Below are 25,909 nucleotides of genomic sequence, written 5' to 3'. Positions count from 1 at the left end.
TACAAGTCTTAGATGAGGCACACCTCAAGAGCTTCAGAAATATCTTCTGAATAATTGGCAAGGAGGATGGAGGGGAGAGAGAAGAGAAGGAGGGAGATAGAGGAAGGTTATTCACCAGGCCTGGATGAAGAAGTATACTGAATACCAAAATGGGAAAGGGAATGCATAACTGAAGAGTAAAGAGGAAAGAGGAAAAAAAAACCCACACACAGTTCACACATTATTCTTCACTCCTTTCTGAACAAGTCTATTACCTAGCAATAGCTAGGTAAAGCAAAGGTCACACTTTGTAGCTCACAGAAAGATCACATATTTTGGGAACTTAGTTATATTGCCTTATCTCCTATCTGAGGGTTAGTAGATCCTTCCACATCCTTGGCCTGATAAGGAACAGTCAGTTTTTCTCCACAGTCGTCATACGCGATTATTCCCTCTTCAGCTTCCTAAAGAGAAACAACAAGATTCATTATAAAGCAGAGACTAATTGGTAGATGCATGCTTTTTAAGTGCCTGAGTCAATACAAATGCAGTTTATGTAATATTTGTTTTACACAATAGCTGTCCACTAGTCAGTAAAGGCAATAACCAAATGGTAGACATACTTCAGAACCTGAAAATAGGAATAGTCCCAAATTTTATACTATCAGTTAAACATGGTTTACCTATACAACATTTTTGAAATGGTGTGTGCCACTATTTCAAATAGGCATTTAACTGAAACTTGAGTAGTGAGCACTGTCACTTTTGATGGTACCATTTTAAACACTTGGAGGGAAGGATATGCCTACTCTACCTCTAGACTGTGTTTTGGCAAATTCATACAACTTGGCAAACCACTACCAAAGGAGGAGGAGAAGTTTCCCACAAGGCTCTTAAGACAATTATCCCACACAAGACTAGAACGAATGTTTTCAGCTACTACATCCCTTCTGAGAGCCAGAAGTTGCATTTCTATTATTCTGCTTCAGCCAAATACCAGGTGTTTAGCTGACTTTTACCATTAGCCATGCAGTACAATCAGAAAAGGAGTACTTGTGGCACCTTAGAGTACAATCAATCACTCATGAATAGGCAAATATTTCCAGAGATTAAGTAAAATACATTTTATAAAAAAGTTATCCTCAGTTCAAGGCAGAAAACTAAATAGCTAATGCACACTTAGATAAACAGCATTACCTTCTCTTTGCTTTTATTTGGGCTAGTGGCTTTGGCAGGAGTGGCTTCTTTTTCTATAGTGCCCACGAAGCGGTGATCTGACTGGGTGTGGAATGAAACCGTGCCCTTAGGAAGCTTCTTAATCCTTATAGCATGATTTCTTTGGGCAGACAGCATATCCTGGAAAACAAGACCCACAGTACTTTAAAATGAACACAATACTTCTATTAGTACTTAAAAAGTTGTAATTTTACTCACAGGAACCACAGTAAACTCTACTTCATCTGAAATGTGGAGCTGATTTCCATCCAGAATTTCACTGAAGTGAAAGAACATGCGGGCATCCCGGTCAACACATTTAATGAAACCAAAGCCATCTCTCATTGCTGCAATCACACCCTGGGGGGACACAAAGATACAGGACACCTTGTCAGTTGCTGCAGCCAGTGAAAAGTAATTAGAGTTTTTAAGATGTCTGTCTGCACAGAGCTGCACTTGTGGGATGTACAATTTCCTTAGCGCATGACCAGAGCCTTACAAGAATGATTGCTGGTACACGCACATGCTCCCTTGTAGATCACAGTACGCAACCCCAGGGACAAGAGGAGATGCAAAATGGGTCCAACCCAGTTTCTTTTGCATTTCAAATTCTCTGAAAAGGGAGGGGAGTGTTAGTATGGATCTTTATATGCAATCCTAGAAGAGTTACAGTATAAAGAAGCATCTTTCTCCTTTTCAGAATTGCTGATATAGATCCCATTGTGGGAAACTAGCAGTAACAATTCTTAGAGGGTGGTCCAAAGGACAAAAGTAATTCCAAATTTCTAAGACATCACCCCAAGGCTCAAAACCTGCCTCTAAGCTATGCAAGCACTGGACAGAAGTCCTAAGACTCAAGTGAGGAAGGATCAGTAGTCCTTGTAAGAACTTAATAGGATGTACTATTACAGAAGATTCATGCACAACCACAGCTGTATGCAGATACAGCTACCAAATGACCCTAAGAGAACTCAGGGCAAGTCTGGAACGTTTGACTGAAACCATAGATTATATTTTCATCTTTAAAGCGTATGCTTCTCTTGTGAAAGATTTATGGCTGCCTAAAAAGATTAGTTTATTTTCTCATTCACAATCAGTATCTGACCTCATGACTAATGCCTTGATCCCAGCTCCCAGAAATATTTGATTCTTAGTTCAAATAGTCCTTAGTCCTGCCTGCGACAGGATCTCCACCTGAACTGGCAGAGCTGAAGGTTTGATGCTAGCAAAACTGAGAAACCGAAGTTGGAATTTAGTATGTAGCTGGGAAGAAAAACCATCCCATAAGAGACTAGTTCCCCACCGTCTCTAACAGAAAGTAGGAACTCAAAATAACTCTTTTTTTTACGAAGGAGAAATTTGAAGACAAACCTCAATCTCTTTGAGAGACTTCATATTCAACATTGCATTTTCAGCTCAGGTAGGCACCCAAGGTATTTTCTTTGCTTGAGCTGGTCAAACAGTATTTGAACACAAGTAATTGAGGTCTTTCTGTATGTAATTCCTGATTTCTGCCAAATAGTTTGGACCAAGTTCAGACTTTGAATACTTTGTGAATTGTTCATTACAACTATCCACTCTCTGCAACAAACAGCATGCAACTGGTCACAGGGTATCATTTCCGCTCCATTACTAGAAAAGAGACTAACAGGCCAATGGTGAGTAATCCAGATCTGGGAAGCATTTCAGGAAACATGCACCATTTGTGAACACTTTCATGAGTGCCAGTTGTCATCCAGCTACTCAAACAGTATGACCAAAGTGAGCTATTTAGCAGCAAATGTATGTCTTTTTTAATAAGTCAGTTAGTTCCAGGTCTTTGTTGAATAAATAAAAATGCTACCCAAACAGCTTCTTAAAATGCATACCAAGGGCAAGCTCCTCCTTACCCACTTCTATAATATATGGAAAATGCATGTCAGGACTTACAGCAGAAGAAAAAGTTCTTAAGGCAGATCACCTAGACTTTAGTATATTTTAGGGTGTATGGTCCGATTTGAGATGTTGAATTAGATTGTGGCCCAAGCAACTTCCCCAAATTATGCTGAAACCACAGTTAATTCCTTTTCAACTGTCTGCAAGGATAAAAGGCATCCCCCTCAGCACATTCTTTGGTGTTGTCCACCACAGAGTCTGAGCTCCTGAAATCACTAGGAAGCATAAGCTATCCTGTGAAGAAGAAAATGAAGTCTTAACCAGCTTTCCATCACACCATACTGAAGGTGTCATATGTGCAGGAAGCCTTAGGAGGAACCTTATGCAGCAGTCAAGTAGATCCTGCAGCAGCTTTTATCTTAAGCTTCAGGAATCTCTCTCTTGGCAAGCATGCTGTTAGAGACTTTGCATCCAAAACAGTTCTATGAATTCCACAGAGAATTCGAGCAAACATGGATTTTTTTATGTTTGATTCTTAGACTACAAGTAGAGGGCACGCACAGTCTGAAGAGCTAACAAGTTCTTATGTGGATTTAGAGAGGAACAATTGGGGTTAAACATCAGTTTTCAGAGTCTGAACCTCAGGGTGAGTGGACTGGATTTAAAAGTTGGCAAACAGGAAGCCTTAATTTAAAATACAGTAAAACCTCAGCATTATGAACTGACTAGTCAACCACACACACACACACACACACCTCATTTGGAACCAGAAGTACACAGGAAGCAGTAGAGGAAAAAAAGCCAACCAAATACAGTATAGTACTTTGTTAAATGTAAACTACTAATAAAGGGAAAGCATTTTTCTTCAGAGTAGTTTTCAGTGAAGATGTCAAGATGCATTAGAAGATATCAACTTAAAACAAAAAACCCTCAGAACAATCCTGATTAAGCCATCATACCTCTCCCCCTCCCCCGAGTACGTCTATATATAAAGAAAGTTTAAAAAAAAAAAAAGATACTTGCCATTTCTCTAGCTTCACTAGTAAACTGGAAAGTATTGTGAAGAACTTCAATATTGGTGGCTCGTTCCAATTTGTCACGTCGATCTGTAGAAATGTTGAATCTAACATGGTCACCTTCCAGTAGCGTCACCTTGGATTTTGTATCTTTGTCTCCAAATGGAAGTTCCTTAGGAATCACAAAGTCAACTTTGATGCGTCCGGGTAATGGATCATTCTGGTGGCCCCATGGAAAGGGAGAGAAATTTTTGGTGAACCAGCTATTCCTTCCATACTCTAAACTGAGCCTTGGAAGAAATTCATTAGTTGTACTTCAGCTGACTATGAATAGGTCTTTGAGTTTTCCCATAAGTATCAGTAGATTACTACTTAGGACTTCAGAGCTCAGATTTTACATATGGGAACACTAAGACAGAGGTTAAGTGACCTGCCCAGGGTTACAGCAATTCAGTGGCCCATGCTGCCTTCCTCCTACATAAAACTAATAAGACTTCAGCAGTTGCCCCAAAACAGAACTCATTAATGTTTTCAAGCACTTGTTGAATAAAAGTGTCAACCTGTTTCTATATTCAGTCTTCTGACTTGCAGCTGGGGTAGTATGTCTAATGTAGGAGCCCCTTTAGCCTCAAGACAATCATAGGAAACGGATACCTTCTATGATAGAGTATTTTCTTTAAGAAACAGGGATACAGCAACACAAACTGTTCTGAAAGGTGAGGTACACCTATTAGACTTTCCTCAAAACACAAACATCAAACGACGTCTACATTTAGGACCTTGGATGTTGTCTGGGTTATCACCCACAACAATCCTCAAGGAAAAAAAAAACAAAAACAAACCAACAACCCCCAAACTTTTCAACCCAGCAGCAGATGAAAAGATCTGTCTCCCCTTTAGTCTGTCCTTTTAAAAGGCAGGATTCTCCCGTCACCAGTCCCTTTCTTTAGTTCACATTTCCACAACAGTTCTTTACGTTCAGATGATAGTTTTTACCGTTCACATAAAAATGTGGAGTCACCTTAACACTTGCTCTTTAACCTTCCCCATTGGTAGCAGCCACTACAGATACATGTAGTGATTTTTTAGTAACGTAACATCCATAATGTAATAATTTTACTTTGAATAAATGTTAGGGGGCTAAGACGCTAGAGTCTAAACTGTGCTGTTGGGAGATAAAACCCTCATTCATACCACTCTACAGCAGTATCTTCACGTTTCAGCATTTGCGCTGAAATGTAAGAGCAGCACAATACAATTTGGACTAGATGAACACCTTTCTTCTATTTCAGACATGCAAATGTTGGGAAGACTACCTCTAAGAAATATTTAAGTTTACCTGATTTTTGTTGGGTACTTTTGGGATTACTTTGGTTACAGTCCCATCAAAATGTTCAATGCTGATATCTTCAAAAATAACAGTTCCTTGAGGCAGTAGTCTTACATCTGTTGCGACTTCTTTACCCTATGAGCAGAAAATAAATCAAAACAAGGTAAGAGGTACAAGTTACTAGAAGACTGTTTTTATATGCATTTGAATTTTGTCTTCAATTTTACTGAATTTGATCTTACATTTCTGTCTTTGATTGTAAACTCCACATCATCACCAGGCTGTAAGGCTTCTAAGTCACCTTTAAATTCACTATAGTGAAAGAATATCTCCTTTACGACATCACCCCTTTCAATAAATCCAAAAGCCTCCTAAGAGAACATACAATGTTTAGCAAATAGTCAACTGTCTAAAACACCAAGACAATAGCTTTACTTTGAATTCCGATAAAAAGTAAAGTCCTCAGATAAAACCAAGCAATGAAAAAAAGCCAAATAAAATGTTACAGACTAAGTGTGCCCCCAGATGATCTACGGCAGGGGTTCTTGGGACAAATTTTTGGTGGCCTCAGAGTGCAGCCACCAACTCTTGCTGGTGGCCGCTCTCACACGCTCTTAAAATACTTAATTAACTTTAGGAAAAATAAATATGCGCATATAAACATCAAAATCATTGTAATTTAATTACTGCTAGCTAGTAAGTCTGTTGTGAAAAGTGATATTAATAAGCATACAAGAATCGCTTTTTACAGCCGACTTACTCAGCCCTGTCAAGTTTGGGAACAAATCAAGCCCTGGATGGGAGGGTCGGGGGAGGCAGCAGGGGTGGTGCAGGGAGCTGGGGGGTGCTGGAGCCTGAAGCCCTGTGGCCAGAGCCTGCCTTTCCTCTGCCCCACCACGCAAGGGGTGGAAGCCTAAAGCCTGAACCCCATCATCCCTGGGAAGGTGGGGAACTCACCAGCTGCCTGGTCCTCCACCATTGTCCCCAAGGTGTCTCCACAGGGGGAGCAGGGCCTAACCACTGCTGGTGGCCCCAGCAGCCAACACCAAGGCAGCGCATCCAGGAGCAACAGGGAGGGACTTCTACTCCCTCCTCCCCCAACAACAGCCCAGGAGGCTGTGACCACAAGAAGAGCTCCTGGTGGCGTCATTTGAGAAACGCTGATCTACAGCTACTGAACCATTTGTATAAAGATATTTTTGAAACTTAAAACACATAATGGGGGGGGGGGGAACCCAACACATTACTACAGCCATCTTAAAGAAAAGAAATAGTCAAGAAGAGCAATTGTGTTAAAAACTGTTAATGGATCAAGTCCTGAAGTGTTTAAGTGCCCTCTGTGCCCAACCTTTACTACGTAGAGCATATACATATATTGCGCCTTTCAAACAGCTTTAAAAAGTTAAGAGTAAATCCTACTTACCTTCATGGCACAAACTACTCCTTGACAGCGGGCTTGTTTCTTTTTCAATAGCATAATGTTACGAGCACTTACAGCACCAGTACTAGGAAAAAGGGTAAACTACGATGACAAAGTAGACCTAAGCAGTGCCTCGTAACAATGAGACATTTCATAAGCATATCAGATTTAAACACAGCTTTCTTATTTGCTATTTGACAGGGCAAGGTAGAGGAAACTACAACATGCTACTCTTGCCAAATAAAACTAAAAATCTTTTAAGTAAAGGTCTATTTAGCTAATCTTTTCTTGCTTTAATATACACCCATTTGCAATTTAAGATCTTTGAACTAAAGCAAGAAATGCTAGATTATTATGTTTGAGATTCAATAGTTCTTTACAGAACTAAATATATAAGAGATACAATTACTTTTTATCAAGTTTAAAAATAATTGCATCAGACATATGGCACCTTTGGCCAACACTATCAAAAAGACAGTTTCGGGAATTCTGGTAAACAAGTTTTGATTTCTAAATCGTGTGTAAGCACTAACTTCTATGATAAATTGGAGAAGTGGTCTGAATTTAACCAGATGAAACTGAATACAGATAAAACCAAGTACTACATTTAGGAAGGATACAAAAAAAAAAAATCAAATGCAAAACTATCAAATTGGGAATAATTGGCTATACAGTAGCACTGGTGAGAAGAATCTGGAAATTAGGGGTGGGGGGGAAATCAAACAGCGTAAATGTGATACAGTTTCAAAAATGGCTAATATTCTGGCATTTATTAACATGAGTGTCATAAGACAGACATGAGGTAATTATCCCACTCTGCTCAGCACTGGTGAGGCCTCATCTGGAGTACTGTGTCCAGTTCTGGGTGTCACATCAGGATACATGTGGACAAATTGGAAAGAGTCCTGAGGACAGCAACAAAAGTGATCGAAGGTTTAGAAAACCTGACCTCTGAGGAAAAAAGTAAAAAGCCAGGCATGTTTAGTTTTGAGAAAAGACGACTGAGGGAGGACCCAATAACAGTCTTCAGATATACGTTAAGGGCTGATAGAGGACTGATCAGTTGTTCTCCATGTATACTGACGGTCGGACAAGTAGTAATGGGTTTAATCTAGACTGAGGAAAGTTTAGGTGAGATATTATGAAAAACTTACTAACTATAAGAGTAATTAAGCTTCGTAATAGCATTCCAAGATAGGTTGTGGAATCCCCATCATTGGAGGTTTTTAAGAAACAGCTTCGACAAACACCTGTCAGGGATGGTCGAGGTTTACTTGGTCTTGCTTAAGTGCACATGACTTCTCAACGTCCCTTCCAGCCCAGCATTTCTGAACCACCACACCACATTGTTAATTCGGTGTGTAATAAGGAAATAGAAGTATCAACTTACTGTTTATTTGTATCAATTACAAAATTTATTTTATCTCCAGTTTCCAGCTGTACATTTCCATCAACATCCTCAGGGGTGTAAGTCAGGTAAAACACTTCCTGCAAATTAAGGTTCACTAGCATTACTCTATTTGCAAAACACAGCCTTGCCTTAAGATTAAATGTCAATGTGGCATTAATTTAATAATTATTTTCCATTTCAAGTTACATTATTTCAACATTTGTGAAAAGTTGGAAATTGTGAAAACGTTGCATGCGAGAACGTTTTGGTTCCTTGGTGCTCGTGGTTTTGCTGAGTCCATACCCAGCAACTTGAGGAGTTGAAAGGTTTGTACACAGTATTACCATTACATTTAAGTTGATTTCCAAAAGGTAAAAGCGTTAAGTTCAAGAAAATAAAGATCCTATGAACAGTTAGTTGTTAATATTAACTGACATTAAATCATAATCATAACTAGTAAGAATCTATAACTAGGTATTTAGTTCTACATTAACTTCTTTAACAAAGGTATTATGGCAGAGTAAGTTGTAAAAAACATATGGAAGTCAACAGAGGTTTCTATATTTGTGGTAATTAATTAGTGTTTGTAGTTCTTAGAGAAAAATTAAGACTGGGTGACAACTGCAGTTTAAACTGTCTACTTCAAAAACAAGTGCCAATTTTTTATTTTTTTCTGTGTACAGATCACACTGGTTGGTCACTCAAAAGTTTAAGTAAAATACATGAGTTTTACCCCATTACGTTCGTAGCATACACTCCCTGTTGGACTCTGACCCGGGGCAGCTGGAGATTTACTCTCTAAATTGTGAGGAACAGCGCACACAACCTACCAGTCAAAAAAAAAAAAAAAAAAAATCCATTGCTAATCATTTCAGGAGCAGCACTGTGCAATACAAACTGAACTTTAAAATCCTCTACTACACACTCAGGGATGCACTTTAAACGTAATCCACAAGAGGATGCCATGCTGCAAAGTTTCAAACTCACAGTACTTCTGCTGACTGTAAGAAGTGTTTGGGGTTAAATAAAAGCCCAAACTGAATCTTCATATTTTTGCCAAAGTCAATTTCAATTTAATTGAAAAATTTATGCAACCAAGATTATGCGTGCAAAAATGGGATTTGTCCTTTTGTATTAGAGTAAAATGGATATAAATTATTTGCATATAGAAATTAGACATCAGAGCAACTAACTTGTCCATTTATTCGCTCTTCAGGTAAAATTTCTGGTTTAATCTTCACCAATTTAACAGCAATGGGTTTTCCAGTTCGGCGATCAGAAGATACTTCAAATTCAACATCATCTGCAAGAATCAAAACCACAATGACGACACAGGACTCTCAAGCTCCATGATTTACATTGTCTATTTAAATATATTAAAAATAAGCAGAGAACAAAAGGACAAAAAAAAGTAATGGAAAGGGAGGGAAAAGGAGAAACGTGTAAAGTAATGACATTTATTAGCTCTACACCCTGCTGTCTGAACACAAGTGAACCCTTATGGCTGTTGGAGGCCATTTTGCTTGTGGATAATAATCATTAAGTTTATTCTCCCCTTTTGCTAATGATCTGTGTTTTAAAGTCTTGCCACTTCCAACCTAATTCTAATACCTTCAGCTGACCCAATACTAAATGACACCAGGTTCCATGACAGACATGTCGTAAAATTCTGTTTTTAATCTTTACTGCCAGATCAAGCAGAATTGTGGGGGGGGGGGGGGGGGGAAATAATGTCTCCCTACTGAAATAAGGTCATCCATCCCTAGTGCAACTCCACTGAAATTAATGGAGTACATCTGGGAATAACGTAGCCTATGGACTCACGAACAGGGGGAAGTAGGCAAAAGATGTATTGCTTTTTGTATATAGTTTCCCTATCCCTAACACTTAAGTTTGTCCCAGCATGACTCCTTCTCAAAGGTAGCCATAAAACAGCATCGCTGACAGAAGACAAAAGCCTAAGTTACTGAGGATTTTTTCACATTGGTTTCCCTTTCTACTGGGAGATTTCTGATTCATTTGTCAGTTTAGCCAGTCAGAAGCAACTGTATGCGTCTGTAGGGGTGGTTAGATGTATCAGAACTGTGTTAGAAGGTAAAAGACTGCAATTCTTAAACTCAACTTAGAATGCAGATGCATGGAGTGGAAAATACAGTAAGCAGGAATATTCCTGCTTACTGTATTTTCCACTCCATGCATCTGATGAAGTGCGTTACATCCCATGAAAGCTTATGCCCAAATAAATGTGTTAGTCTAAGTTGCCACAAGGATTCCTTGTTGTTTTTACTGATACAGACTAACATGGCTATCCCTCTGAAATCTATTAGAATGCAGAGAATCTTATTGGTTGACTATTACCTCCTACTTTAAGCTCCTGCAGGTTGCCATTATACTGTGAACAGTGGAAGAACAGTCTAGCTTGCCGTTCTGAACACTGAATGAATCCATAAGAGGTCAGCAGTTTTTCAATAACCCCAGTTTCACGCAGTGCTGCCGAAGTACCATTGGGGTACCCGTTGTGTCCATTGTTGTGGAGAAGGTTTGGATCAAAGCTCATCTATTTAAAGAAATGAAAGGTAAGCTACAACTATTCCAAAACAAAGTTTCTCTTCCCCACCCTTGAAAAAAATCTTACCCCACTGCACGATAAGTACAATAAATATGAAGTGAAGAGCCTGTTGAATGTTATGAAAAGACAACTGGCCAACAGGCAAATAAAATTTTGGACAATTCTTCATGATAAATTAGACTACTTTAGAGATATTCTAAGATAGTTTCCTAAATTTGAGCATTACCAATAGATTTAACAAAAACACGTTGTAATGATGACATAAAAATAATGTTTGCTCATCAGGTCAGATTTCATTCTAATTTACCCAGGCATGTTATTTTGCTTTTTTTTTTTTAAATTAAATACTATATTAAAAGCAACAATAGAAGAATTCTTATAGTCACTGCTTTACGTTTGACAATCTTAAACTAGAATTAGTATCAAGGTAAAATATAACCTACTTTCACTGATGAAGTAGCTCATTAAGGAAATTAGGCAATATTAAGAGTCTTCCCACATGGAACTAAAACATTTAAGGCTTTTAAATAGCCAAATTTTATTTAAGCATGTTTGTATATATTTGGTGACTGTCAAAGTTAAAGTTTTAGATAACCAGTGAAAAAGTTTAACCTGATTGTCATAGTAGTTAAATGTTGGTTGGACCTTAGAGATTTTAAAAAAAACTTAATTCAATAATAATAGAATTAGAAGGAAAAAAAGTTAGGATTAATTCAACCATCCTTTAACGTTTCTCTATAAAAGACTTCTTTACAGATTCACACAATACTGAAATGTATTAAAAGAACTATTTCTTTAGATTTATAAATATGCTACATGGGAGCCCCCCCATTGCCCTGCATAAAAATCTCTTATTCTTAACACTTTGATACTTGGCAGTAGAAGTGTGCTATTTATGTTTTAAAATAAGACCAAAATTATAAAAAGGAGGTCCTAACATTACAAGAAACCATGAACATTGTGCAATTCACAGAGAGCAGTCAAGACAAAGTGCCATCAACATGCAGTTTGAGACACTACATTTAATGTTTTCACTTGTTGCAGTTTCCAATGTATCTGTTTAAGAAACTGATTGCAGGTTTCCTTTTTGCTCTCAAAAAGAAAAGGCGTACTTGTGGCACCTTAGAGACTAACAAATTTATTTGAGCTGTAGCTCACGAAAGCTTATGCTCTAATAAATTTGTTAGTCTCTAAGGTGCCACAAGTACTCCTTTTCTTTTTGCGAATACAGACTAACACGGCCGCTACTCTGAAACCTGTCTTTTTGTTCTCAGATACTTATATATTCTGATCTCTCACAGCACCAAGCAGAGTAACACTCAACCAGTTAACATTAATAAGGTTAAGGGCTTCAGAATAGCTTGTATAATGGCAATACTTTTTAACTATAGAACAGAGGGTTAGGCACTCGGTGTACTCAAGTCTATGGTTAAAGCAGTGCATATTAGCGTTTGCCAACCAGAGTGAAGTTAATGATTGAGGCAGTTAGCACAACTCTGGCTGTAAATTTCTTAAGCCACAAAACAGTAGTGGATTTCCTGTGAAGTAGAATGGGCAGTAAGCCTAGGGCAATCAAATACCTGCAAGGGCCAGGTTCTGACTCTCTCTCAAAGAGAAACTACATCAATGCTTTGGGTGGTGACATAAGAGAAGAGTGACATAATTTTCAGTCTGGAAGTTATTGTTAACCGAGGGGACTGTACTTGCTGCTTCTCAACAGGACTTCACTTGGAACACATTTTTTACATATTGACTTTTAAAAAGTGAAGGAGTGTCATTTAAGGGTGTCAACACAGCCCACAAGTGCTGTTTTAGTTTTAGGATCCGTCCCAACCCCTCATTTTATAGTTTAAGATGAAAGGCAGATGGGGTAGCTTACACCAGGAAATAGTCAAAGTCAATAACATACATCTCCACGGGATACACTTGGACCAAGTGGCAGTTAAACACACACACCACCAAACGAAGCGGGGGAGGGGGGCATGGGGAATGACATTTTCATATGGTAAAGGTTTCTGAAACAGATACAGGAAAACAAAAAAAGTCTAGGATTTCTAACTGGCTGAGAAGGAATTAGATTCTTTAACTTGTTAAAACGTTTGATATTAGAAAAGCTGGAGAGAGAATGTGCAAAGTTGTTAGCCCCTAAGATTCCCCATGCTATTAAAAAACAGATGTATAGACTGCTGCCCTGACTTACAGATCTCTGATACAGGGGGGTCCTCTTCTGCTTTTTAGACCCAGATGAGGTAGAAGATGAAGAGAAAGGTAAAAGAAGAGAAGGAGGGGGAGCTGCAGGAGGGGGGAGAGGATCTGATGACACAGTATAATGGTTCTCCATCTCATACAGCTGTGATAACATAGTACAATATTATAACTAGTCAATATTTAGCACAACTTTAAAGACACGCAAGTCAATGTTAGTCAAGTCCATATCCTATAAGAGGTTAAACTAATTAGAACTTCACACAGAAATAGTAAACCCGCATTTCAGTTGTTTGCACAGGTTTACTGAATTGTTTTCAAGAAAAGCATACATGGCTATATTTCTAGTCCTGCATTTCCATTTTCTTTCCACTCACAGGTTGGCTCAAACTAGCAGGAACATAGCCAGGTGCTACACAAAAACTAGAGGCCAAAAGGGGATAAACATTGGAAGGAGACATGTATAGAAGTACCTCTAGAGCAGAGGGGTAGTTACCACAGATGTTATACATGGACTAATTAAAATCCTCTAAACTGCAATTATAATAGCAGTTGCTAAAAATCAACTCAATTCAGAACCCCTTCCATCTTCAAACTTCTTCCATTGTACAATAGGCTCCCCACTAGAACAGAATAGATGGTGTTCTATTGTCCCATTTTAAAGGGAGAGCAGAACAGATTAGCTTACTGGAAGCAGCAGTTACCACTTCAGCGAGATTGAACCTGGCACTACCAACAGTTGCCAGGGGACCGGATACGGCGCACACTGAAACCTGTGGGAAGATTCCCATGGACTTAAACGGGTACAGGATCAGGGTTTTGCTTTGTATCTATGCCAGTAGAGAGTTCCTCCAAATTAAATTCCGTAGAAATCCTGTGTCCAGCAATACATTACTCATAAATTGGAATGTCTGAAAGTTGAAAGACTAGTTAAGTCCAAGAGAACCTACAATTTTAGGACCGCTTGAGTGTTTCACCTTTCCCATTTTTATTAACTTCCCATATCTTTCATTATAAAAGCTTCTCTGTGACAGAGAGGGCAGAACATAGACAAAGACAAATCCTAAGAGGTGCTAAGCACTTGAAAACTTTCCTCTATTCTTACTGGGAATTGCAAGTGGTACACTTCCCACAGGACGTGGTCCTTCATGTAATTTCCAGAACAAGCTGACCCCTTCTATTGCCCAGGATTTTAACTGTTCTCATTTGGTATAGTAGCAAAGTTGCTGGCCACTGTACAAGCCTTAGTTTAGGCAGTTGATTTCTCTTCAGCCATATTTAGCATTTTATTAAAAATGCCTTGAAGCATGTCATAGAAAGATCTGTTCTTCCATGGAGCTAGGGTACAAGTGAAAATACTGAAAACTAATCATTTATGGTAAATATTAGATAAAAATGCAAATAGAGATTTATGAACAGTTTCTGTACAATCAAGTTAACTATCCCAGGTTTTGTTGCCATCACATTAAAACTTGTAACTGAACAAAACAAGTTTGGATCAGTAAAGTTATATGTGAGGCAGGACACTTTCCTTCTCCTGTGAAAACAGTAACTCCACCAAGCTGCTTCAAAATCATTTTTCCTATTTTCTTGGGACATCCTAAGCAACAGGAAACATTTCATATTCAGTTATATCAGAATAGGAGAGATTTTTCTGCTACACTGGAATTTTTAGAACTTTCCGATAAGCCATAATGTGTGTGTTACTTAAAAGAATGAATCCATACAAGAGTGAAAAGCTTTTAAGAAACCTGACCACTTTACCTTAGTCTTGTTCAGACTGATGCAATTTCTCAACTCAGTAATAACCAAGGTTCATAACTTCTTTGACTGAATAAAATGTTTCAAATATGAAACCTCACAGACACCAGGAAAACAAATCGAGTATCAAGAAATACATCAACTAAAGCTTAACACAAGAGTTACATTCTCAGTTTAAACATTAGCAAGTAATACAAGCTTTAGAGAACACCTAAAGAATTTTAGTTGCTATACCAAAATGTACTAGTACATGATATCATGGAGATAGTATCAAACGTACTTACCACTACAACACTAGATCCAAAGGCATAATTCTAAAACTACAAGAAGCTTCAAAGCCATAACCTTGGTATATTCAGACAGATGCTCAAAATATCTTTATTCCTTAAATGTTACAATGATCAGAATGCCCTCATCAGTTCTACACTGTAGCAGAGCCTTCTGCCATAAGCCTAAACCAGACCAAAATTTCAGTCTTTGGGATACCCACCTTCAAAGTGGTGCAGCCCCTAGGGCCATCTCCCTCTGTAAGGCAGACATCATCAAGGGAACACAACACCTTTAAGTACTCCCTATTGATTGGCTTTAAACAGCCATCAACACTAAAATTTATTTTAAAAGAAGAGGAGCTGGTGTCCTGCAAATGGTCAATAGAGAGGAAATGGTTGGGGGAAGGGAAAAATGATTTTCAAACTGAAAATAGCTCAGCAACAGTATGGGTGAAGCAATTAACCTACTCTGGAAGAGCTATAGTGATGGTGGCAGACACCTCACATTGATAAGAGGGCCCCAAGTTTTATTAAATTCATTTGAAAAACGGCCTCTGCACACTTCTGAAGTAGAACTGCCAGTAAATACTAGATATCTTGGTACTAGAGGTATTCAAGTGTTACAAATATGCAAAAAAAAATTATAAACTACGTTAAAACCTCAACTAACAAGGTAAAGACACTTTGCTGTAATTTCTCTTGCTTAAAAGGAAGTTTTTGCATTATACCATTTGAGCAAGTTTGGGTTTAATTTTAAGACTAATTGTAGAATGGTGAATTTTTTTTTAAACTGATTGGCCATAAGATAAATTCAGTCGAATAGGAGATGCATTGCCCAGGTTGACACGAACATATGCAGTAGGGGAAGAAAACAGCAAGTTCTTTCCAAGTGCTTGACATATTTCTACACCTATTTCAACTTAAATTTTACAATGCTGAATATAACAAAATCAAAACAAGGTAACTGTGTCAATTTACATGGGACACTTATCCAGAGTTCCATCACAAAAGGTGCTCGAGGCAGCTTCCAAACAAGAGGCCAGATTTAAAAAAAGGTTGGCATTGCTGTACTTGTCTACCGAAGCTTGGATTGTTTTTTTTGCAATGCAGAAGCCAGATGCTTTTTGCCAGACTGGACCCATAGGTACACTCCAACTCAGCAGTCCACTACTAAAAGAAGTCCTCTTGTACATCTAACCTGCCAGTTTAGAGACGTGGGGACTATCAACTGCAGCAATATCCGTATTTGAGGAAAAATAGGAATTTTATTAAAAAAGAACGATTTAAAGCATTAAAGTAAACTGATATTTCAAGAGAAACCTGGAAAAAATTGCAGAAGCTTTAAGAAATAATTGCATGAATTTACAAGATTGCTTTCCATTACTGGCCAAGCGCATACAAAACTACAAGCGACAATTCCTAAAGACAGGTTTCAGAGTAGCAGCTGTGTTAGTCTGTATTCGCAAAAAGAAAAGGAGTACTTGTGGCACCTTAGAGACTAACAAGTTTATCTGAGCGTAAGCTTTCGTGAGCTACAGCTCACTTCATCGGATGCATTTGGTGAAAAATACAGGAGCGGAGATTAATATACAATCTCCCCTCTGTATATCAATTGTGTATACCAATCTCCCCTCTGTATTTTCCACCAAATGCATCCGATGAAGTGAGCTGTAGCTCACGAAAGCTTATGCTCAAATAAACTTGTTAGTCTCTAAGGTGCCACAAGTACTCCTTTTCTTTTTGCGAATTCCTAAATAGACTCCATAAATAGTTTTAAATGAAAGCAATCTGGTTCTATTAATTCTACCCTCATACATTTGAGGCCAACACATTGCAATAGTGAAAATTTGTTAAGTTTTATGTTATATGCTAAATAATTGAAGGATTTAGTTCAGAACCATTTATAACTGTTTAATATAGATAGTACATGCACCAACCTCGCAGTGATATTCAAATATTGCACTTTCAGTAGTATTCGCGGATTCTTCTGTTTCAGCACACGTTTCAAAGTATGAAGACTGCTATTAAAAAAAAAAAGACAGCGAGAGAAAAATGATCTATCAAACTACTAAAGAATATAACTGCTGCTGCACTGGGGAGTTTCAGTGCAGCACTGGAGAAAACAAAGACTACTAGCAGCGTTGGGACGTGCTCTTTGAAGCTGTTGAGTAGGCACAAACTTCTTGTTTCAGATCAAGTGTTGTGTCTTCAGTGTAGGTTTACTCTTCTTTGGTCTTGTTTTGTTGTTACAATGTGGCGTGTTCCTTTCCTGATCTGAACTTGAAGCAGCAGTTTCAGGTGGTAAATTCTGTTCTGTTACACTTCATACTGGAGAAGGGAAAAACCAAAAACAACAAACAAAAAAAAACCAAACACACACTAAGTATACTTGGGATAAACATATTATAGACCATAAATTCCTACCACCAGGTACTTTGCTACTACCTTAATGCTGCAGGTTTGTCCCATGATGGGTAAGATTATCTGCTTTTATAGTTGCGCTCTAGTTTTCCCATTTTTGGTCTTAGATTCCCAAGAGGATCCACCTCCAACCAGGAAAAGAACAAACATTTCCAATTCATGACAGCCTCTGCAGATGCAGTAATGCTTTCCAAGAAAGCAACAAATTTTATTACATATCAAAACACTGCAACAGTAACCTTCCTTTGATCAATACCAAGCGAACAAAAGGTGTCATTTATGTGAATTCGAACCTTTTCCCCTAAACCCTTTATATCAGGGATCGGCAACTGGCAGCAAACGAGTTGATTTTTAGTGGCAATCTGCTGCCAGCCCCACTGCCTGCCTGGATGAACAGAACCCCAGGCCAGCAGCAGGCTGAGCGGGGCCGGTGGCCAGGACCATGCCTGGCAGAGGCTGGAACCCCAGACAGGCAGCAGACTGAGCGGCTCAGCCCGCTGCTGGCCTGGGGTCTTGACCACTGGCCCCGCTCAGCCTGCGGCCGGCCTGGATGGACAGAACCCCAGGCTGGCCGCGGGCTGAGCGCACCTGCTGGCTGGGACCCCACCCGGCAGGGTCCGGCGGAGGGAACCCCAGATCGGCAACAGGCTGGACAGCTCATCCCGCTGCCGTCCTGGGGTCCTGGCCGCCAGCCCTGCTCAGCCCACTACCAGTCTGGGGTTCCGGCCGCTGGCATGCGAAACCTTAAATTACAGTAAATAAATGAAGACTTGACACACCACTTCTCAAAGGTTGCCAACCCCTGGTTTATATGATCCATTTGACAGCACTTAACGTTTAGTCAGTTTCACAGTTTAATCAACAAGCCTTCCCTGCTGTTGGTATGGGTCTTGGACACAACCAGAAACTTAAAACAAAAAACAAAAAAAACCAAAACCCCAATGTGGTCCAGAAGATATAGGTGCAGGTCTAGTACCTAGAACTACTTTGACTTTGTATAAAACTTAACTGATTTGTAACTGATGGTGTCCCTTGAATCATTCATTGTGGTAAGTGAACAAACTGTATACTCTGACAATATAGATAAGTTGTACCATCAAGTGTCACTTTATGACATTTCAAAACCTCATTATGCAACACCTAGAGCCAATGAACAGCATAATAATATTAGACTATTTCACTTTGTAATAATCACTGGGCATTACAATCCTTTCCGAACATGTTTCAATTTCCACAAGCAGAGGGCTTAAAACAGAAATAGACAATATATTGGGCTACTAGGTGAAAGATAAACCATTGAGCGCATAAGTATATCCTGCACACAAGCCAGTACAAGTGTGTTCCCTGGATAGGAAAACAGTGAAAGTTACATATTGCACAACTGTTTGAAACACTACTCATTGAGAAGTTATCAATGGCTCACTGTCAAACTGGGAGGGCATATCTAGTGGGATCCTACAGGGGTCAGTCCTGGGTCTAGTATTATTTAATATTTTCATTAACAATTTGGATAAGGAAATGGAGAGCATGCTTACAAAATTTCCCAGACAACACTAAGGTGGGGAGGAGTTGCAAGTATTGTGGAAGACAGGATGAGAATTCAAAAGAACCTTGACAAATTGGAGAATAAGACTGAATCCAACAAGATTAAATTCAATAAAGGCAGTGAAGTAATTTGCACTTAGGAAGCAAAAACCAAATGTATAACAAAATGAGGAATAACTGGGGTGGTGGTAGTACTGCTGGAAAGGATTGGGAGAAGATTAAAGTGGATCACAAATTAAATGCGAGTCGTCAATTGATGCAGCTGCAAAAAAGGCTCATATTCTGGGGTGTATTAACAAAGAAGTTGTAAGTAAGACGAGAAAATCATCACACTCTGCTCAGCACCAGTGTCCAATTCTGGGTATCACACGTTAGGAAAGATGTGAAAAAATTAGAAAGAGCCCAGAGGACAGCAACAAAAATGATCAAAGGTTTAGAAAACCTGACCTATGAGGAAAGGTAAAAAAAAACAGGCTTGAGAAAAAGACGACTAAGGGGGTACCTGATAATAGTCTGCAAATATGTTAAGGGCTGTTAGAAGGAGGAGTGTCATCAATTGTTCTCCATGTCCACTGAAGGCAGGACAAGAAATAAAGGGTTTAATCTGCAGCAGGGGAGATTTAGGTTAGATATTAGGAGGTTTTTAAGAACAGGTTGGACAAACATCTATCAGGAAAGGTCTAGGTTTACTTAGTCATGCCTCAGTGCAGGGGGCTAGACTTGATGACTTTGAGATCCCTCCCAGCACTATATTTCTATGATATTCCCCAAATCATCTGGAGCCTGAGGACACCAACTCAGCCTAGGAGTGCCTTCTTTGCAGCATCATTCCCCCTTTCTCCCAGCAGGACTTGAGAAACCATCATCCACTGTGAAGCACAATACTGACTGAGTCCACACTGATTTAAGATTCCTCCTCCATAATCTGAAAATACCATACCAAGAGGGAAATTTTGATCATCAGAAACTTGTAAGACAACCCATAACTCTTAACAGACCTATGCTACTATGGAGATACAAGAGGGCTTGAAGTACTGCAGAAGCACAAGGCCTCCATGCAATTAGCTCCGATTCAGTGGATCCCTGAAATAATGGGTAAATCCAGAGCCAGATCCACAAGGACAGACTCACTGTTTTGTGGCTAGAGTTCCCCCCTTCCCCCATGCAAGGTGCTAGAGAAGAGCGCACACCCCCCCCCCCTTAGCACTCAAACTAAAGTTTTTCTTTCAGTTACACACAGTCCTAGTATAACTTAGCAAGTTTTCCACATAATTAAAACACACCAGCAGTACAAGTTCGCATCTCTCTGCATGATTCAACCGGGGGGGGGGGGGGAGGGGAGATACTTAGTTTTTGATGTTTCTTGAAAAGTTTAAGCTTATGGCCACATCTTTAATGCTCCATCAGGAACAGGGCATTTGAATTAACATTTTGATGAAACATGGGTGGGTCTTTCTCAGCTCTGCACTTCATCCAGCTTGTCATAAAAAGCTGAGAATGTGCACCAAACTTTGAACTATGTTTCCAAAAAGCATTAGGTTTTTAAGATCTCCCCTCACTACACCCACACAACACCTGCAACAAAATAAGTTATTTGAGAGATGCAGAAGAGAGTAAATTGAGCAGCTTTACCAAAATCAAGTGACAGTATCCACTTGACCATAATGTACAGAGACCAACCATGCTGTCTTAAGGAGGGCCAATTGTTACCATATAGCATTATCAGTGCAAATGGGGCTTCATGTCTCAATATGAAGATTATATACTGACTTGACACAGAAGAAAATGGGGAAACTTAAGGGCCACAATAAGGATGGAAAGAACCTGCTAAGATGGTTGGGGGGAAGGGGGTGCCTTGCAAACAAGTCAGGATCCCCTTATTAAAATACTTTTCATCCAAATTGCCTAGCACACTATTGGTACTGTTAAATTAATGCTACATTAAACACTTTTTAGCCTTGCAAGAACATGACTTAGTTCTTTCATGAAGCGACTGAAAACATTTCTTATCCTAATTCCAAGTCTGCCTAGGGCTAATTTAATTAGATATGGAAAAATTTAGCATACTTTCATTTCACAAAACTTTGGTTTGATGCAAGATGAGTTTACCATTCTTACAGTATTGAAAAAGGTTTGGTGAGTCAGACAGAACTTGAGTAAAATCTGAACGTGTGTCTGCCTCAAATTCTTTACTTTTCAACTCAGCTGCTATAAATACTTCTCCCAGCCATAAACACAGAGAGCAGCTGCCCAGCCCTCAAGTCGCACTGGTCTCTGCATTTGTATATTTACAGCAGAGAGGATTAACTCAGAGAAAAAGCTAAAGCTATACATGTTTTGCAGTTTAAGGTCTTTCAAGTTTTAATTAGTTTAAATAAGAGGGTTATTAAGTACTCTGCACATGCATGTTTTCAGTTCATCAGAATCAAAAAATTGCAGAGCTTAAGCCACAACCATTTTCTGTTACCCATTCTTTCAAAACTGGGATGTATTCTCATGTAGTTCCACACAAGGCAACATGTGGGGTTAAAACACCATTTGTGTTTAATTCAAATGTGTTTATAATACATCTCAAGAGAACAATGCTGCCATGTTTAATGGAAATTGGATGTTACATTTTTACCTAGCAAGCCACAGCTCTGAAGACAACGCTAATAATTAATTTATAGTAAAGTTACTTTGGAGATCCTTCAAATATTTCATTGTTTGTTTAAGCACCTTCCATCAGCTAAAGGTAACAGAAGTAAGAACTCCAAGAGACTCCATATGATATCCACAAAACTGGGGCAATGCAGTAGGAATTGTTAGATACCATTACTCTGAAGCTGAGATTGTTTAAAAGCATGAGAGAGACTGGGAGGGGAGAGAAATCAAGGTAGATGTTGAAGTGATACATTTGTTAGTAGGCCATGCAAGTTAACGGATGTATTAAAAACAATTCAAACGGAAACAATGGTAAATATTAAAGCGAACTTAGTTTTATCCTTTAAACTGGTTTAGAGCTAGCCAGTGTATCTTGTGGAATGACGTTATTACTCCAGACAAAGAACAGAATCTGATGCACCAGTCTCATTAGCAGGGCACCCATTGGGGCCTGCAGCAAACCAAGTGGCTCACGCAGACATTTACAGTGCACTGGTGCATGGTATCCAGACGCATGTTAGGTTGGAGGGAGCGGCAGCCTCCCAGTCCAGGCCTCCAAACGTCGAAAACACATGTTACTCTGCAGCAAGATGGTGGCTGCTAGGAAAGATTGAGGAGAAAAAGCCTCACGGACGTCCTGGCTTGGGGTGGTGCCGAACTCCTCAGCCCCGGACGTGCTGAGCAGAGAAGCAGCGCTGCCCTGCCGGGGGCTGCTAAGCGAGGCTCAGCGGAAAGGGGTGAGGGCCTGGAGGCCCAAGCATGACAAAGCATCGGCCCGAGAGGGCGCTCCTCCCCGCAGCCCCGCGAAGGCAGGCCGTAGCCCCATGGCTCCGCCGGCCACGACGGCTCCCCGACGAGCCAGCAGGGGCCGGGCCTGCGACCCTCGCCGCATACAAAGGGGGGGAAGGAAAATGGCGGCTGCTCCCCCACACACAAAGGAAGAGAGACCTCGCTCCCTCCCGGGCGGGGCTAACTGCGCGCTGCATGCCGGGACCCGTAGTTCTCCCCAGCTCCAGCCCCGCAGCGACCCACACTCCATCCCCAAGAGCCCTTCGGCAGGCCCCTCACAGAGCACCTCGGAGCGCACCACCCTCCCCGCGCCCAGGCCCCGCAAAAAATGCAGCACCGCCCAGGCCTTCATCCCCCAGCAGCCCTCGCGGGCGGCCCTGCTCAGTGGCTGTCGGGAAGTGTAGTTCTGAAACGGCCCCGGCCCCCGGCCCCGCGGCAGGGGCTCGAACTACACCCCCAGCAGTCCCCGCGGCAGGCCGCCGCCCACTGCACGCTAGGACTTGTAATGTTCTTGCTGCTCAGGCCCCATCAGCGGCCCACAACCCCCAGCAGCTCCCGCGCACGCCGCGGCTTACCGCGCCGGGCCCCATCGGCCTATCCGCGCCTCGCCACAGGAAGCGCGGGGGAGGGGCTCTGCCCACTCAGGACCGTTGGGCGGAGGGAGCGGCGGAGACGCGAGCTCTCAAACCACCCCAGCCCCTCAGAGCTCCCAGGGCCCGACTAGGCGGGTGCGGGCGCCGCAAGGCCGCTCCTCGGGCCGCACTTACCCCAACAGCTCAGCGCCCCCGCTCCAGCGCCGCCATGAGCAGCACGGCACAGCACGTAGGAATAAATCCCGGCCTCTCGCGAGAGACCCGTGGGGCGGGGCTGGCAACTGGGGAAGAATGCGCGTGCGCGCGAAAAACCCGGCGAGGGGAATGCGCAAGCGCATAAAAGGACCCCCTCCCCCCGCGCGCTGGGAAAGTGCGCATGCGCCCCCCGCGCAGGGGGCGCTTGTGAGAGAAGCGGAGCCAACGGGCGAGGTGTTAGGGCCGAAGTGGGCGCGCGTGACAGCAGCTGGTGGGCGCGCGTGCACAGCCCCGAGGGCCACATGTGCCCAGGCCGCTGCTAGGGGGCGCTGAGCCGGGGGCGTGGCCGAGGGACCCCCGGGCCAGCCTGCATGGCGAGAAGCGGCGACGGGGGACTCGGGCACGGCAAAACAACCCGGGTTTCCACGTGCGGGGCGTGTCTCGGCCGAGGGCCAGGCGCACTGCCGGCATGGGCACGCCGGTCGTGCTGCGTCGGGGCGGCAAACCCCTCGCGCGCATCCCGCGCCGAGCGCCTGCTGCGCTGCGGCCCTTCAGCAACAACCCCCCCAGCACAAGCCCCCAGGCTCGCTGCACGCATGGGCAGACGGGGCTGGTGTGTTTTACACTAGCTCAAGACTCGCTCCAACAGGCTTAAACGACAGTGCTTAAAAGCATTAGCAAAAAGAAAAGGAGGACTTGTGGCACCTTAGAGACTAACATTTATTACATCATAAGCTTTCGTGAGCTACAGCTCACTTCATCGGATGCTGTAGCTCACGAAAGCTTATGCTCTAATAAATCTGTTAGTCTCTAAGGTGCCACAAGTACTCCTTTTCTTTTTTCTAAAAGCATTAGCTATCTTGATTCGGGCTTCCAATGAAGCAGTGAAGTTAATCAATCTAGCCAACAGTAAGAAATCCTTACGAAGTTTTGCTATTCTAGAAGAGGCAGCTGCAGTTGTGTAACATCTACATTTGAAAGCATTCAGTTCTAAGCATTTGAAAATTATTTACAATAACTTACAAAGCTACAGCGTGCTCTCCTATCCAGAATGACAGGTTTCAGAGTAGCAGCGTGTTAGTCTGTATTCGCAAAAAGAAAAGGAGTACTTGTTCTTTCATAGAATATCAGGGTTGGAAGGGACCTCAGGAGGCCATCTAGTCCAACCCCCTGCTCAAAGCAGAACCAATCCCCAATTTTTACCCCAGATCCCCAAATGGCCCTGTCAAAGATTGAACTCGCAACCCTGGGTTTAGCAGACCAATGCCCAAACCACTGAGCTATCCCTCCCAGAGACTAACAAGTTTATTTGAGCATAAGCTTTCATGAGCTACAGCTCACTTCATCGAAAGTACTATTTCAAAATAGCTTTTCAGTGTCAGTCACGTTTCAAAGTAGCAGCCGTCTTAGTCTGTATTCGCAAAAAGAAAAGGAGTACTTGTGACACCTTAGAGACTAACAAATTTATTAGAGCATAAACTTTCGTGAGTCATAGCTCACTTCTGAAGTGAGCTGTAACTCATGAAAGCTTATGCTCTAATAAATTTGTGTCAGTCATGAGACCCTAAAGTGCACATCGTGCCCCACGCAATAGATCTATTCCTGGAAATTTCCCTATTATGTTACAGACAGCTGTTCTACTTTTTTGGATTGTTAACAAGGACGTGAGAAGCAGCACTACAAGTAAAATGCAGAATTCCTTTGCTCGCAGAAAATAACTGTGAAATACTGAAATAACTAAGTGAGCTGTAGCTCACAAAAGCTTATGCTCAAATAAATTTTTTAGTCTCTAAGGTGCTACAAGTACTCCTTTTCTTTAAAGAAACCAAAGATACTTTTGCTGCATGGATTTGTCCTGTTACTCTCTTAAGGGTCAGAAATGTTCAGACTTGAGAGTGAAAAAAACCTAAACAAAATTATTAGGAATAGAAATAAAGATTTACGATCGCTGTTCTCTACAAGTTTTTTCTATTGGGCCCCACTTTGTCTAAAGAGACATTTCACAGTTTTGGGAGAAGGGGTTGTATCCTTTCTCTCCATGGATTAAAGTGCTAAGTAGAAAGCAACAGGAAGAACAAAGTGGTCTTTCAGATGTGGATAGCCCATTTAAACTTGTGTTGATAGGAAAGGGGAGCAGGGCTTTTCCATTGTTGGCCGCCAGTTACACAACTTCCAGAGTTAATGGCGATAAGAGCACTTCACTCTTACAGCAGAGCTACAGTAGGGGAGTATATGGTTTCACACAATATAAACATATGTAATTTTACCAATTCACAGCCCTGGTATTACAGTAAAACCTATCATATGCTAGAGGGTATGTGGACATATAAGAATACAATCCTGTACCCCAGAGAGCATGCAATGTAAAAGCATTGTATGAGCATGTTCCTCACTCAAAATTCCTCATGTCAGAGCATGTTCCTCAGTCAAATCTGACAGACGGCTGGAATTTCTCAGGAGACACTGCTGCAGAGATATGTCACCCTCTCATAGAAATCGAAGCCCACATTAGTAGAACTAACTTTTTCCTCTTTCAAGGCTGACTTTTCTTATGCAAACTGAATATCTGTGCACAGAGCACTCATTTTTGTTTTGCCTCTCTTGTAACGTCTAAAGAATTAGTCAAAGTAATTACATTGTATGGGGTTACAAGTGGTAGTAGATATCCATCTGTATGAAGTATTACCATGGGAC

The 25,909-nt window shown here is 41.1% G+C and overlaps 1 protein-coding gene across 7 annotated transcripts in view; it reads right to left on the bottom strand.

The window, feature by feature from the left end:
- CSDE1 (cold shock domain containing E1) overlaps positions 1-23,349 on the bottom strand; it is a 53,365-nt gene extending 30,016 nt beyond the window's left edge. For 2 of the 7 annotated variants that reach the window (XM_038379551.2, XM_038379556.2), the window contains exons 1-13: positions 23,195-23,349; positions 16,967-17,357; positions 10,584-10,782; positions 9,419-9,528; positions 8,959-9,051; positions 8,226-8,323; positions 6,839-6,920; positions 5,658-5,786; positions 5,425-5,550; positions 4,093-4,305; positions 1,414-1,554; positions 1,177-1,335; positions 336-443 (exon numbers count right to left, since the gene is read on the bottom strand). In XM_038379551.2, coding sequence (XP_038235479.1) covers positions 336-443; positions 1,177-1,335; positions 1,414-1,554; positions 4,093-4,305; positions 5,425-5,550; positions 5,658-5,786; positions 6,839-6,920; positions 8,226-8,323; positions 8,959-9,051; positions 9,419-9,528; positions 10,584-10,782 — 1,458 coding nt within the window. In that variant the 5' untranslated portion in view covers positions 16,967-17,357; positions 23,195-23,349. Of the gene's footprint in view, positions 1-335; positions 444-1,176; positions 1,336-1,413; positions 1,555-4,092; positions 4,306-5,424; positions 5,551-5,657; positions 5,787-6,838; positions 6,921-8,225; positions 8,324-8,958; positions 9,052-9,418; positions 9,529-10,583; positions 10,783-16,966; positions 17,358-19,497; positions 19,600-22,459; positions 22,534-23,002 lie in introns of those variants that run through there. The other 5 variants (XM_038379553.2, XM_038379554.2, XM_038379555.2 and 2 more) reach the window with 5 other exon arrangements.
- Positions 23,350-25,909: the final 2,560 nt, after the last annotated feature.

This window comes from Dermochelys coriacea, chromosome 21, assembly GCF_009764565.3.
Source record: "Dermochelys coriacea isolate rDerCor1 chromosome 21, rDerCor1.pri.v4, whole genome shotgun sequence".
In the NCBI taxonomy this organism is placed as follows: domain Eukaryota; kingdom Metazoa; phylum Chordata; order Testudines; family Dermochelyidae; genus Dermochelys; species Dermochelys coriacea.
This window is presented reverse-complemented; position numbering and strand designations above follow the sequence as displayed.